Source organism: Oncorhynchus keta, unplaced genomic scaffold, assembly GCF_023373465.1.
Source record: "Oncorhynchus keta strain PuntledgeMale-10-30-2019 unplaced genomic scaffold, Oket_V2 Un_contig_6244_pilon_pilon, whole genome shotgun sequence".
Taxonomy (NCBI): domain Eukaryota; kingdom Metazoa; phylum Chordata; class Actinopteri; order Salmoniformes; family Salmonidae; genus Oncorhynchus; species Oncorhynchus keta.
The window spans coordinates 614,757-630,747 of NW_026288751.1; the positions used below are offsets into that span (position 1 = coordinate 614,757).

General features: G+C 43.1%; 1 protein-coding gene across 1 annotated transcript in view; it reads right to left on the reverse strand.

Annotated features, from left to right (window-relative positions):
• Positions 1-11,591, reverse strand: part of LOC118391346 (dystrophin-related protein 2-like) — a 31,088-nt gene extending 19,497 nt beyond the window's left edge. Inside the window, exons 1-2 of the mRNA XM_035782661.2 lie at positions 11,205-11,591; positions 10,864-10,999 (exon numbers count right to left, since the gene is read on the reverse strand). Of these exons, the coding sequence (XP_035638554.1) occupies positions 10,864-10,999; positions 11,205-11,207 (139 nt within the window). The 5' untranslated portion in view covers positions 11,208-11,591. The remainder of the gene's footprint in view (positions 1-10,863; positions 11,000-11,204) is intronic.
• Positions 11,592-15,991: the final 4,400 nt, after the last annotated feature.

Below are 15,991 nucleotides of genomic sequence, written 5' to 3' on the forward strand. Positions count from 1 at the left end.
GCTTCCTGTCAAGGCAAGGGCTGATTTCACTGCTTTTTTTACTGCTAACCTACAAAGCATTACATGGACTTGCTCCTACCTATCTCTCTGATTTAGTTCTACCGTACATATTTACACGTACGCTACGGTCACAAGACACAGGCCTTCTAATTGTCCCTAGAATTTCTAAGCAAACAGCTGGAGACAGGGCTTTCTCCTATAGAGCTCCATTTTTATGGAAGGTCTGCCTACCCATGTGAGAGACGCAAACTCGGTCTCAACCTTTAAGTCTTTACGGAAGACTCATCTCTTCAGTGGGTCATATGATTGAGTGTAGTCTGGCTCAGGAGTGTGAAGATGAACGGAAAGGCTCTGGAGCAACGAACCGCCCTTGCTGTCTCTGCCTGGCCGGTTCCCCTCTTTCCACTGGGATTCTCTGCCTCTAACCCTATTACAGGGGCTGAGTCACTGGCTTACTGGTGCTCTTTCATGCCGTCCCTAGGAGGGTTGCATCACTTGAGTGGGTTGAGTCACTGATGTGATCTTCCTGTCTGGGTTGGCGCCCCCCCTTGGGTTGTGCCGTGGCGGAGATCTTTGTGGGCTATACTCGGCCTTGTCTCAGGATGGTAAGTTTGTGGTTGAAGATATCCCTCTAGTGGTGTGGGGGCTGTGCTTTGGCAAAGTGGGTGGGGTTATATCCTTCCTGTTTGGCCCTGTCCGGGGGTATCATTGGATGGGGCCACAGTGTCTCCTGATCCCTCCTGTCTCAGCCTCCAGTATTTATGCTGCGGTAGTTTATGTGTCGGGGGGCTAGGGTCAGTTTGTTATATCTGGAGTACTTCTCCTGTCTTATCCGGTGTCCTGTGTGAATTTAAGTATGCTCTCTCTAATTCTCTCTTTCTCTCTTTCTTTCTCTCTCTCGGAGGACCTGAACCCTAGGACCATGCCACATGTCTACCTGGCATGATGACTCCTTGCTGTCCCCAGTCCACCTGGCCGTGCTGCTGCTCCAGTTTCAACTGCGGCTATGGAATTCTGACCTGTTCACCGGACGTGCTACCTGTCCCAGACCTATTATTTGACCATGCTGGTCATTTATGAACATTTGAACATCTTGGCCATGTTCTGTTATAATCTCTACCCGGCACAGCCAGAAGAGGACTGGCCACCCCTCATAGCCTGGTTCCTCTCTAGGTTTCTTCCTAGGTTTGGCCTTTCTAGGGAGCTTTTCCTAGCCAATGTGCTTCAAACAGCAAGCATTGCTTGCTGTTTGGGGTTTTAGGCTGGGTTTCTGTCCAGCACTTTGAGATATCAGCTGATGTACAAAGGGCTATATAAATACATTTGATTTGATTTGATTTGAGAATAAGTGACACCTGGAGTGGGTGGAGACAATCACAAGGACAGGTGAAACAGATCAGGGCCTGACATTCAGAGATTTTTGAAAGATGGGACAATCTAAAAAATAAGAAAAAACACAAATATTTACATTTATCTTAATATTAACAACATTTAAATATATACATTGAACAAAAATATAAACACAACATCAAGTTTCAAGTTTCAATGTCACAAGTGCAGTGAAATGCCTTTCTTGCAAACTCAAAACAAGATTTTAAAGTTACAGTTCATAAGGAAATCAGTCAGTTGAAATAAATAAAGGCCTTAATCTATGGATTTCACATGACTGGGAATACAGATCTGCATCTGTTAGTCACAGATACCTTAAAAAAAGGTACAGTTGAAGTCGGACGTTTACATACACTTAGGTTGGAGTCATTAAAACTCGTTTTTCAACCACTACAAATTTCTTGTTAACAAACTATGTTTTTAGAAAGTCGGTTAGGACATCTACTGTGTGCATGACACAAGTAATTTTTCCAACAATTGTTTACAGACAGATTATTTCACTTATAATTCACTGTATCACAATTCCAGTGGGTCAGAAGTTTACATACACTTAGTTGACAGTGCTATTAAACAGCTTGGAAAATTCCAGAAAATTATGTCATGGCTTTAGAATCTTTAGAAGCTCATGAAATAACATCATTTGAGTCAACTGGAGGTGTACCTGTGGATGTATTTCAAGGCCTACCTTCAAACTCTGTGCCTCTTTGCTTGACATTATGGGAAAATCAAAAGAAATCAGCCAAGACCTCTGAAAAAAGATTGTAGACCTCCACAAGTCTGGTTCATCCTTGGGAGCAATTCCCAAATGTCTGAAGGTACCACATTCATCTGTACAAACAATAGTACGCAAGTATAAACACCATATGACCACGCAGCCGTCATACTGCTCAGGAAGGAGACACGTTCTGTCTCCTAGCGATGAACATGCTTTGGTGCAAAAAGTGCCAATCAATCCCAGAACAACAGCAAAGGACCTTGTAAATATGCTGAAGGAAACAGGTACAAAAATATCTATATCCACAGTAAAAAGAGTCCTATATCAACATAACCAGAAAGGCCGCTCAGCAAGGAAGAAGCCACTGCTCCAAAACCGCCATAAAAAGCCAGAGTACGGTTTGCAACTGCACATGGGAACAAAGATCATACTTTTTGGAGAAATGTCCTCTGGTCTGATGAAACAAAAATAGAACTGTTTGGCCATATTGACCATAGTTATGTTTGGAGGTAAAAGGGGGGTGCTTGCTAGCCGAAGACCACCATCCCAACCGTGAAGCACGGGGGTGGCAGCATCATGTTGTGGGGGTGCTTTGCTGCAGGAGAGACTGAAATAGATGGCATCATGAGGAAGTAAAATTATGTGGATATATTAAAGCTACATCTCAAGACATCAGTCAGGAAGTTAAAGCTTGATCGCAAATGGGTCTTCCAAATGGACAATGACCAAGCATACTTCCAAAGTTGTAGCAAAATGGCTTAAGGACAACAAAGTGAAGGTATTGGAGTAGCCATCACAAAGCCCTGACCTCAATCCTATAGAAAAATTGTGGGCAGAACTGAAAAAGCGTGTGCGAGCAAGGAGGCCTACAAACCTGATTCAGTTACACCAGCTCTGTCAGGAGGAATGGGCCAAAATTCATCAACTTATTGTGGGAAGCTTGTGGAAGGCTACCTGAAACCTTTGACCCAATCCAAACAATTTAAAGGCAATGCTACCAAATACTAATTGAGTGTATGTAAACTTCTGACCAACTGGGAATGTAATGAAAGAAATTAAAGCTGAAATAAATCACTCTCTACTATTATTCTTTCATTTCACATTCTTAAAATAAAGTGGCGATTCTAACTGACATGAGACAGGGAATTTTTACTCTGATTAAATGTCAGGAATTTTGAAAAACTGAGTTCAAATGTATTTGGCTAAGGTGTATGTAGACTTCCGACTTCAACTGTAGGGGCTTGGATCAGAAAACCAGTCAGTATTTGGTGTGACCACCATTTGCCTCATGCAGCGAGACACATCTCCTTCACATAGAGTTGATCAGGCTGTTGATTGTGGCCTGTGCAATGTTTTCCCACTCCTCTACAATGGCTGTGCGAAGTTGCTGGATATTGACGGAAACTGGAACATGCTGTTGTACACATCGATCCAGAGTATCCCAAATATATTCAATGGGTGACATGTATGGTGAATACTCACCATGGAAGAACTGGGACATTTTCAGCTTCCAGGAATTGTGTACAGATCCTTGTGACATGGGGCCGTGCCTCATGCTGAAACATGAGGTGATGGCGGTGGATGAATGGCACGACAATGGGCCTCAGGATCTCGTTATGGCATCTCTGTTTATTCAAATTGCCATCTGTAAAATGCAATTGTGTTTGTTGTCTGTAGATTATCCCTGCCCAAACCATAACCCCACCGCCACCTTGGGGCACTCTGTTCACAACGTTGACATCAGCAAACCGCTCGCCTACACAACGCCATCTGCCCGGTACAGCTGAAACCAGTGGCCATCGAAGGAGAGCATATGCCCACTGAAGCCAGTTACGACTCCGAACTTCAGTCAGGTGAAGACCCTGGTGAGGATGATGAGCATGCAGATGAGTGTTCAGAGATGCTTTTCTGATAATTTCTGCAGAAATTCTTCGGTTGTGCAAACCCACAGTTTCATCAGCTGTCCAGGTGGTTGGTCTCAGACGATCCCGCAGGTGATGAAGCCGGATGTGGAAGTCCTGGACTGGCATGGTTACATGTGGTCTGCAGTTGTGAAGCCGGTTGGACGTACTGCCAAATTCTCTAAAATGATGTTGGAGGAGGCTTATGGTAGAGACATTAACATTAAATTCTCTGGCAACAGCTCTGGTGGACATTCCTGCAGTCAGCATGCCAACTGCACACTCCCTCAAAACTTGAGACATCTGTGACATAGTGTTTTGAGACAAAACTGCACATTTAGAGTGGCCTTGTATTATCCCAAGGACGAGGTACAACTGTGTAACGATCATGCTGTTATGATTGTGACAATGGTGGTTCGAGTATTGTATGTTTAAATCGATAAAAAATAGAGAACTTTATAGACCATGAGTGTCTTATTGTACTATATGTAATGAAGACATGAATAAGGGGTAATGGTATAGTTGACCCTGCTCCTTCCTGATTAATTTAGGATTATAGACAAACCTAATGGACTTATCCAAATCTCCGGACAAACGTTTTAGGAATCACAGTCTTGCGAGAAATAATTATTTAAAGTCAGAGCACGCTATTGCAAGAAACTACATTTTTTTGTTAATATCCATTATTGGCAGTTTTTAGAATTTGTTTTACTTTTTGGAAGAGTTTATAATTGTGATCCTTTGCTCCAAACAAGGGAATTTCCAAGCATTGAGCTGACATGGAAATTAATCATATTGAAAGTATTTTGAAAAATCCCCAAACAAATCTTTTCCCTATAAAATTCCACTAAATGTCTATTTTAAGCAAAAGATTATGCTACAAAATCCTTTTTTTTTTTTTTACTATAAAAATAAAGTTTCCCTGATGGACAAGGGTTGTCCCGACTTTCAAGAATCTGAGCTAATTTCCTGCTATTCCACACATTTTGCCATGAGGTTGAGAGAAAATGTTGCAGTTTTAAAGCTATTTTCCTGTAATTCTTAACATTTCTTTCATATGCTATGCTATCCCTGGGCTCGGGGGTGTGTGCTACTTCAGTGCTGGTGCAGGAATTCAACTCTGTTGCCTGGCTAGAAGCAAGTTTGTCTCACACTGTCTGCTCTTGTCACAATCATTATAATAAGTGAACCAAGACGCAGCGTCGTATGGTTCCATCCTCTTTATTTGGAAGTGAAACTCAAAGAAAACAATAAAGCGCAAAACGAAACGTGACACTACTATAGTGCTCGCAGGCAACTATACATAAAAAAAAACAATATCCCATAACCCACAGGTGGAAAAATGCAACTTAAGTATGATCCCCAATTAGAGACAACGATTACCAGCTGCCTCTAATTGGGAATCATACACAAACCCCAACATAGAAAATAAAACATAGACCCCACATAGAAAATATAAATTAGACTAAAACCCCATGTCACACCTGACCTACTCTACCATAGAAAATACAGGCTTTCTATGGTCAGGACGTGACAGCTCTTTGATACGTGATCTGATATAAGCCTTTTAGATTCAATTTCTGTCTTAGGACCAGAGCTTTTGAATCAGTGAAGTTCCCTTAAAAAATAATGAACTGAAAAAACATGTTGACACTTACAACTGTGGCCTAAGGAATTACATGACAGAAAAAAGGGTCTGCATTTATGCATATATGCATATCCGCTGCTGTAAAGAAGTACTCATCATTATTTGTTGATGAGCACACAACTCAATACATCAAATTCCCTGAGTGAGATCTGAGTGGTGGTGGTCAACTAGTGGTGGTCAACAATTTTTTTCCTACCTCCCAGCAGGCTCAACAGCCTGGTCTCAGAGGCTAAACGGTATATAGTATATGTGGTGGTGTGTGTGTCTATTTGTCAATAACAGCTTGTGCGTGATGTCTAATATTAAGGAAGTCTCGAGGTATTGCTCACCTGAGGTAGAGTAACTCATGATAATCTGTAGACCACACTACCTACCAAGAGAGTTTGCATCTATATTTTCCATAGCAGTCTATTTACCATCACAAACTGATGCTGGCACTAAGACCACACTCAACGAGCTGTATAAAGCCATAAGCAAACAATAAAGTGCTCATCCAGAAGCAGCACTCCAGTGGCTGGGGAACCTTAAATCCATTTACGAATTTCTACAAGCATGTCACATGTGAAACTCTAGACCACCTTTGAGGTGGCGCACAATTGGCCCCAGCATCGTCTGGGTTAGGGGAGTGTTTGGTTGGCCGGGTTGTCTTTGTCCCGTTGTCCTTGTCCCATAAATACAATTTGATTTGATTTGATTTAAATCCGGGACACTCAAATTAGTAAGACATTAAGTTTGGTATTGTTACATAAGACAGATGGTTACTTAAGGCAAAAATGAAAGTAGGGTGGTTGGTTGGGGTGGATGGCTAGGTGTATAACATGAATGTCTAGCAACCCAAAGGTTACGAGTTCTAATCTCTTCATGGACAACTTTAGCATTTGAGCTAATTAGCAACTTTTCAGCTACTTACCACTTTTTTACCTACTTTGTAACTACTTAGCATGTTAGCTAACCCTTCCCCTAACCCTATACCTTAACCCTTTAACCTAATTCCTAAACGTAACCCTAATGCCTAACCCTAATACCTAGCCGAGCTAACGTTAGCCACCTAGCCACCTAGCTAAAATTCGCAACATATTGTACGTTTTGCAAATTCATGCGAATCCACAAATTAATACATTCCATAGAAACGTAACATATCATACTAAATTTAATGTCTTGGAGAATACGAATAATTCAAAAATTCAACAACTTTTGCACTTATTTTACTTTTAGCCTCACCACTAGAAAGCCTCAGACAGCCTCACTACAGCCCCAGACAGTCTGCAGTCTGCATCAGACCTGTTGACCTGTAGCCCTATTACATTGGCTGTGTAGTACAGGAGTTAGAGGCCTTTTTAAATCAAACTAAGATCCTACATCTGTTGTACCATAAGGCATGGATTGCCAAGAAAAAGATATGGTGCATATGACAGACATAACTTGCAGGGCAGAGAGGGGGTGGGGGGGGCAGGTTGCCTAGTGGTTAGAGCGAAAGATTGCAAAATCGCATCCCCGAGCTGACAAGGTTATAATCTATTGTTCTGCCCCTGAACAAGGCAGTTAACCCATTGTTCCTAGGCCATCATTGAAAATAAGAATTTGTTTTTAACTGACTTGCCTAAAGGTAAAAAAGGTTTTAAAAAATGTGATCTTATACGCTAGACAGACCTTTTCATTAAGCCATTCCAAGACATTTAAATGTTTCCCCTTAAACCACCCCTAGTGTTGCTTTAGCAGTATGCTTAGGGTCATTGTCCTGCTGGAAGGTGAACCTTCCGTCCCATTCTCAAATTTCTGGAAGACTGAAACAGTTTTCCTTCAAGAATTTCCCTTAAATTTCCCCATCATTCCTTCAATTCTGACCAGTTTCCCAGTCCCTGCCGATGAAAAACATCCCCACAGCATGATGCTGCCACCACCATGCTTCACTCTGGGGATGGTATTCTCAGGGTTATGGGAAGTGTTGGGTTTGCACCATACATAGCGTTTTCCTTGATGGCCAAAAAGCTCAAATTTAGTCTCATCTGACCAGAGTACCTTCTTCCATATGTTTGGGGAGTCTCCCACATCCTTTTTGGCGAACACCAAACGTGTTTGCTTATTTTTTTTCTTTAAGCAATGACTTTTTTCTGGCTACTCTTCTGTAAAGCCCAGCTTTGTGGAGTGTACGGCTTAAAGTGGTCCTATGGACAGATACTCCAATCTCTGCTGTGGAGCTTTGCAGCTCCTTCAGGGTTATCTTTGGTCTCTTTGTTGCCTCTCTGATTAATGCCCTCCTTGCCTGGTATGTGAGTTTTGGCGGGCGGCTCTCTCTTGGCAGGTTTGTTGTGGTACCATATTTTTTCCATTTTTTTATAATGGATTTAATTGTCCCCGTGCGATGTTCAAAGTTTTGGATATTTTTTATAACCCACCCCTGATCTTTACTTCTCCACAACTTTGTCCCTGACCTGTTTGGAGAGCTTCTTGGTCTTCATAGTGCTGCTTCGTTGGTGGTGCGCCTTGCTTATTGGTGTTGCAGACTCTGGGGCCTTTCAGAACAGGTGTATACAGTGGGGCAAAAAAGTATTTAGTCAGCCACCAATTGTGCAAGGGGCTCCACGCAAGATCTCACCCCGTGGGGTCAAAATGATCACAAGAACGGTGAGCAAAAATCCCAGAACCACACGGGGGGACCTAGTGAATGACCTGCAGAGAGCTGGGACCAAAGTAACAAAGCCTACCATCAGTAACACACTACGCCGCCAGGGACTCAAATCCTGCAGTGCCAGAGGTGTCCCCCTGCTTAAGCCAGTACATGTCCAGGCCCGTCTGAAGTTTGCTAGAGAGCATTTGGATGATCCAGAAGAAGATTGCGAGAATGTCATATGGTCAGATGAAACCAAAATATAACTTTTTGGTAAAAACTCAACTCGTCGTGTTTGGAGGACAAAGAATGCTGAGTTGCATCCAAAGAACACCATACCTACCAGAACGACTGATCCGTGTAAAGGAAAGAATGAATGGGGCCATGTATCGTGAGATTTTGAGTGAAAACCTCCTTCCATCAGCAAGGGCATTGAAGATGAAACGTGGCTGGGTCTTTCAGCATGACAATGATCCCAAACACACCGCCCGGGGAACGAAGGAGTGGCTTCGTAAGAAGCATTTCAAGGTCCTGGAGTGGCCTAGCCAGTCTCCAGATCTCAACCCCATAGAAAATCTTTGGAGGGAGTTGAAAGTCTGTGTTGCCCAGCAACAGCCCCAAAACATCACTGCTCTAGAGGAGATCCGCATGGAGGAATGGGCCAAAATACCAGAAACAGTGTGTGAAAACCTTGTGAGGACTTACAGAAAACATTTGACCTCTGTCATTGCCAACAAAGGGTATATAACAAAGTATTGAGATAAACTTTTGTTATTGACCAAATGCTTATTTTCCACCATAATTTGCAAATAAATTCATTAAAAATCTTACAATGTGATTTTTTTTTCTCATTTTGTCTGTCATAGTTGAAGTGTACCTATGATGAAAATTACAGGCCTCTCTCATCTTTTTAAGTGGGAGAACTTGCACAATTGGTGCTTGACTAAATACTTTTTTGCTCCACTGTATATACTGAGATCATGTGACAGATCATGTGACACTTAGATTGCACACAGGTAGACTTGATTTGACTAATTATGTGACTTCTGAATGTAATTGTTTGCACCAGATCTTATTTAGGGGCTTCATAGCAAGGGGAGTGACTACATATGCACGCACCACTTTTCCGTTTTTTATTTTTTCAAATTTTTTGAAACAAGTTTTTTTTTTCATTTCACTTCATCAATTTGGACTATTCTGTGTATGTCCATTGCATGAAATCAAAGTAAAAATCCATTTAAATTACAGGTTGTAATGCAACAAAATAGGAAAAACGCCAAGGGGGTGAATACTTTTGCAAGGTAGTGCATAACAGTAAAAGTAACTATTATTTTCAACCCAGCAAGCCTTAGAAATCCATGTTAAAGGTTTAGACATTCTCATCCTACCACAGAGAAAATCCTTTAAATAAACAGTTAAATGAATTCACTCCTCAGGCCTTCAAATTATTTCATGAGCACTCTTTTTGAAGACAAGTCTCTGAAATAATGAACTGTACAATGCAGAGAAATAAAATGGTTAATACGCTTAGCTGAGCAGAAAATCTAATTAATCTGGTGTTTTCAGCCAGAGAGGAAAACAAGTCAACACCTCTGTCTCTGCAAACTAACACGGACACATATACGGGATAAACGAACAAAGCAAACATTCAAAGTAAATCAACGTCATACGTAAATATCAATATTTGTCTATTGTGCAAAGACATGACTTTTCCCCACAATAGCATTCAAGCTGTGGCAATTTGGTACCAGCATAAACAAGCACTTTGGAATAAAAAAAATAAACACACCCCTGCTTTGAACCCATTTTAAGCAGACCTCAGGGTTCCAGCAGCACTATATTAGTATGGTAATAGTATGGTTACTGCCTTTTATTTTATTTGACCTTTATTTAACTAGGCAAGTCAGTTAAGAACAAATTGTTATTTACAATGACGGCCTACCAAAGCGCAAAAGGCCTCATGCGGGGACGGGGGCCTGGGATTCAAAATAAAAAATAAAAACAATATCAATTTAGGACAAAACACAAATCACAACAAGAGAGACAACGCAACACTACATAAAGAGAGACCTAAGACAACAACTGTAACAAGGCAGCAACACATGACAACACAGCATTGTTGCAACACAAGATGGTAGCAGCACAAAACATGGTATAAACATTATTGGGCACAGACAACAGCAAGAAGGCAAGAAGGTAGAGACAACAATACATCACACAAAGCAGCCACAACTGTCAGTAAGAGTGTCCATGATTGAGTTTTTTAATGAAGAGATTGAGATAAAACTGTCCAGTTTGAGTGTTTGTTGCAGCTCGTTCCAGTCGCTAGCTGCAGCGAACTGAAAAGAGGAGTGACCCAGGGATATGTGTGCTTTGGGGACCTTTAACAGAATGTGACTGACAGAACGGGTGGTGTATGTGGAGGATGAGGGCTGCTTTAAAAGAGTCTGGCACATGCACTTTAGTACAGACACTTTAGTAAAGAAGGCAAGTGCCTTCACATCCCTCTATGTTGCCTGAGTGAGTGAAAACCAAAGACACTTTAATAAAAGAGTACAATTTCAGAGTAATGCACATGCTTGACTGTTGTATTTCTACTTACGGTCAATGTCCCTGGTCAGGTTGGTGATCATCCAGTCACAGAGCCCTGATTCCATTCCATTGGAGTGACTGTGGTCTGGAGGACATAGCATAATGTGCTGCTGTTTCACATGGATCTCCTCATGCAGTCTGTGAGTCTTTAACATACAATGACAGCATAACAATCTCAGACTGCTTACGACTTCACATTAGTTAATTGCACTTCTGGGCAAATTGTGTAATGCAACTCTTGATTGGTATGAAGGAAAATACATAACTTACAAACTATTATCAACTACATAGAAATTAATTTCTCGAGATATCATCACACACAGACAAAAGTGATTCACAGCTGAATCTTACCATTGCGCTCAATCGTTCCACAGACTAGACAATGTTCCGAGGACAACCAAAAGTCTCTGTGGTTCCTGAGAGAAAGTACGTCCACAATCTGCTCACTGCCACACCCGTCCTGCTGCATCACTCACAGCGCCAAAAGGAGAAGAGAAATTGAAAAGCAAATGAAAGCCAGCAGCCAGCAGCAACGGAGCCGATGAGGATAATGCCACATTAACTCATCCTCATCTTCAGTGCACTCAAGTAGACTTCCAGAGGACGACACATGCACAGGGACCTCCAGCGCCTCAAAGAGCAGGCTGAGGGGGGAAGGGAAGGGTGACCCTCCTCAGGGGGTGGCTGAATCACTGGAACTGGCAGTGTCTAGGTTCTCTATGGGGAAGGATTCTCTTTTGATGTCCAATGTTACATATCTTCTGTGATGAGATGTCTAGTGGTGCCTTATGGTAATCAATAAGTATATGGGAAATAGCGGAGTCATCTTCATGCTATAATGAAAGCTATTCACAGTTCAAGGTAATTTCTTATTATGGCATGGTAGTACCCTTAGGACATATGTCTATACAAGGATTAATATCAGTATGTGCTTATAAAGGCCAAATTCGGGTCGCTTTCAGTGGTCAAACATTCATTGATGACCAGCATTTAAAGTGTATGAAATCTATGGGATGAAATCTATAAACTATGAAAGGGCACCACCTGGTGCCTCGATAGCAATTTACAGTAGTTCAAACAGGGGAAGAGCTGTCCGTCCACCGGAAGTGTAAACTACTTAAGTAAAAATACTTTAAAGTACTACTTAAGTTGTTTTTTGGGGTATCTGTACTTTACTTTACTATTTCTATTTTTTACAACTTATAATTTTACATCACTACATTCCAAAAGAAAATATTATACTTTTTAATCCATACATTTCCCTGACAACCCAAAGTACTAGTTACATGTTGAATGCTTAGCAGAAAATTGTGAAATTCACACATTTATCAAGATAACACATGGTCATCCCTACTGCCTATGTTCTGGGAGACTCACTAAACACACATGCATCTTTTGTAAATAATGTCTGTGTTGGTGTGTGCCCCTGGCTATCCAGAAAATTTAAAAACAAGACAATGGTGCCGTCTGCTTTGCTTAATATAAGTAATATGAAATGATTTATACTTTTACTTTTGATACTTAAGTATATTTTAGCAATTGCATTTACTTTTGATACTTAAGTATATTTAAAACCAAATACTTTAAAAACTTCTATTCAAGTACTATTTTACTGGGTGACTTTCACTTGAGTAACTTTCTAATAAGGTATCTATACTTTTACTCAACGATGAAAATTGGGTTATTTTTCCACCACTGCTGTCCACTACACACCACACCCCACTCAATAAATGTCAGATGGCTACAACAACACATTTTTTTAAATTCTAAATTTTGTTCAACAATATTATCTAATTGGTATGCTTTTCACACAGACAGTTAAGTATGTTGATTAAATTATATCCTGTGTGAGTTGAATACCAGCTAGAATGGAGCACATTACAGAATTACAAATTGTAAAAACCATTCTGCTGTGCAGCTAGTACCACACATTGTGTGTCAGCCATAGAGATAGATAGAGGGCTCTAGATGGATATAACCAACGATGTATATACACTAAATGACTGACAATGGGCACTGTTTTGAAATCACTGCGCCTCCATCTTAGCACTCCCCCACCAGTCTAAAAAATATTTTATTAATGTATACATTTGTTTTTTCCATGTTTATTCTATTACAGACACCTTAATTCATACTTTTAAATGATATGTGATCAACAAAAAATTTAAACAATTATGAAAGTTCTAATGTTACTGTACCCACTACAACAATAAAATACTTAAATACATGTAATTTTGTCTTTGAAACGTTTCACTGAAATACTGTAGAATTCCATTCATTCCTATGGAGGAATGCTCCTTCAAAGCCTCTCACTGGCCAATACATAGCATCAGCAATTCAGGGTTTATGTACATCGCTAGGTATAACTCGTTTTAATTTCGACATTGCCATTGAGGGCTTCTACCATTTTAAAGTAGTCAACTGGGTGGGGATTCCCTGGGGTTGGGAGCAATGACTGTATATATGAATGGACAAAGCTATCGATCACGTGACACCATTCATTCCTATGTGAAGACTCAATAGTGGATTGAAGCCGAATGAAGTCAGTTAAGGCAGAGTTCATCTCAGCCTATGCCTCCCTCCAGTCCCTCGACTTCTTGGCACTGACGGAAACATGGATCACCACAGATAACACTGCTACTCCTACTGCTCTCTCCTCGTCCGCCCACGTGTTCTCGCACACCCCGAGAGCTTCTGGTCAGCGGGGTGGTGGCACCGGGATCCTCATCTCTCCCAAGTGGTCATTCTCTCTTTCTCCCCTTACCCATCTGTCTATCGCCTCCTTTGAATTCCATGCTGTCACAGTTACCAGCCCTTTCAAGCTTAACATCCTTATCATTTATCGCCCTCCAGGTTCCCTCAGAGAGTTCATCAATGAGCTTGATGCCTTGATAAGCTCCTTTCCTGAGGACGGCTCACCTCTCACAGTTCTGGGCGACTTTAACCTCCCCACGTCTACCTTTGACTCATTCCTCTCTGCCTCCTTCTTTCCACTCCTCTCCTCTTTTGACCTCACCCTCTCACCCCCCCCCTACTCACAAGGCAGGCAATACGCTCGACCTCATCTTTACTAGATGCTGTTCTTCCACTAACCTCATTGCAACTCCCCTCCAAGTCTCCGACCACTACCTTGTATCCTTTTTCCTCTCGCTCTCATCCAACACTTCCCACACTGCCCCTACTCGGATGGTATCGCGCCGTCCCAACCTTCGCTCTCTCTCCCCCGCTACTCTCTCCTCTTCCATCCTATCATCTCTTCCCTCTGCTCAAACCTTCTCCAACCTATCTCCTGATTCTGCCTCCTCAACCCTCCTCTCCTCCCTTTCTGCATCCTTTGACTCTCTATGTCCCCTATCCTCCAGGCCGGCTCGGTCCTCCCCTCCCGCTCCGTGGCTCGACGACTCATTGCGAGCTCACAGAGCAGGGCTCCGGGCAGCCGAGCGGAAATGGAGGAAAACTCGCCTCCCTGCGGACCTGGCATCCTTTCACTCCCTCCTCTCTACATTTTCCTCCTCTGTCTCTGCTGCTAAAGCCACTTTCTACCACTCTAAATTCCAAGCATCTGCCTCTAACCCTAGGAAGCTCTTTGCCACCTTCTCCTTCCTCCTGAATCCTCCTCCCCCTCCCCCCTCCTCCTCTCTGCAGATGACTTCGTCAACCATTTTGAAAAGAAGGTCGACGACATCCGATCCTCGTTTGCTAAGTCAAACGACACCGCTGGTTCTGCTCACACTGCCCTACCCTGTGCTCTGACCTCTTTCTCCCCCTCTCTCCAGATGAAATCTCGCATCTTGTGACGGCCGGCCGCCCAACAACCTGCCCGCTTGACCCTATCCCCTCCTCTCTTCTCCAGACCATTTCCGGAGACCTTCTCCCTTACCTCACCTCGCTCATCAACTCATCCCTGACCGCTGGCTACGTCCCTTCCGTCTTCAAGAGAGCGAGAGTTGCACCCCTTCTGAAAAAACCTACACTCGATCCCTCCGATGTCAACAACTACAGACCAGTATCCCTTCTTTCTTTTCTCTCCAAAACTCTTGAGCGTGCCGTCCTTGGCCAGCTCTACCGCTATCTCTCTCAGAATGACCTTCTTGATCCAAATCAGTCAGGTTTCAAGACTAGTCATTCAACTGAGATGCTCTCTTCTCTGCATCACGGAGGCGCTCCGCACTGCTAAAGCTAACTCTCTCTCCTCTGCTCTCATCCTTCTAGACCTATTGGCTGCCTTCGATACTGTGAACCATCAGATCCTCCTCTCCACCCTCTCCGAGTTGGGCATCTCCGGCGCGGCCCACGCTTGGATTGCGTCCTACCTGACAGGTCGCTCCTACCAGGTGGCGTGGCGAGAATCTGTCTCCTCACCACGCACTCTCACCACTGGTGTCCCCCAGGGCTCTGTTCTAGGCCCTCTCCTATTCTCGCTATACACCAAGTCACTTGGCTCTGTCATAACCTCACATGGTCTCTCCTATCATTGCTATGCAGACGACACACAATTAATCTTCTCCTTTCCCCCTTCTGATGACCAGGTGGCGAATCGCATCTCTGCATGTCTGGCAGACATATCAGTGTGGATGACGGATCACCACCTCAAGCTGAACCTCGGCAAGACGGAGCTCCTCTTCCTCCCGGGGAAGGACTGCCCGTTCCATGATCTCGCCATCACGGTTGACAACTCCATTGTGTCCTCCTCCCAGAGCGCTAAGAACCTTGGCGTGATCCTGGACAACACCCTGTCGTTCTCAACTAACATCAAGGCGGTGGCCCGTTCCTGTAGGTTCATGCTCTACAACATCCGCAGAGTACGACCCTGCCTCACACAGGAAGCGGCGCAGGTCCTAATCCAGGCACTTGTCATCTCCCGTCTGGATTACTGCAACTCGCTGTTGGCTGGACTCCCTGCCTGTGCCATTAAACCCCTACAACTCATCCAGAACGCCGCAGCCCGTCTGGTGTTCAACCTTCCCAAGTTCTCTCACGTCACCCCGCTCCTCCGCTATCTCCACTGGCTTCCAGTTGAAGCTCGCATCCGCTACAAGACCATGGTGCTTGCCTACGGAGCTGTGAGGGGAACGGCACCTCAGTACCTCCAGGCTCTGATCAGGCCCTACACCCAAACAAGGGCACTGCGTTCATCC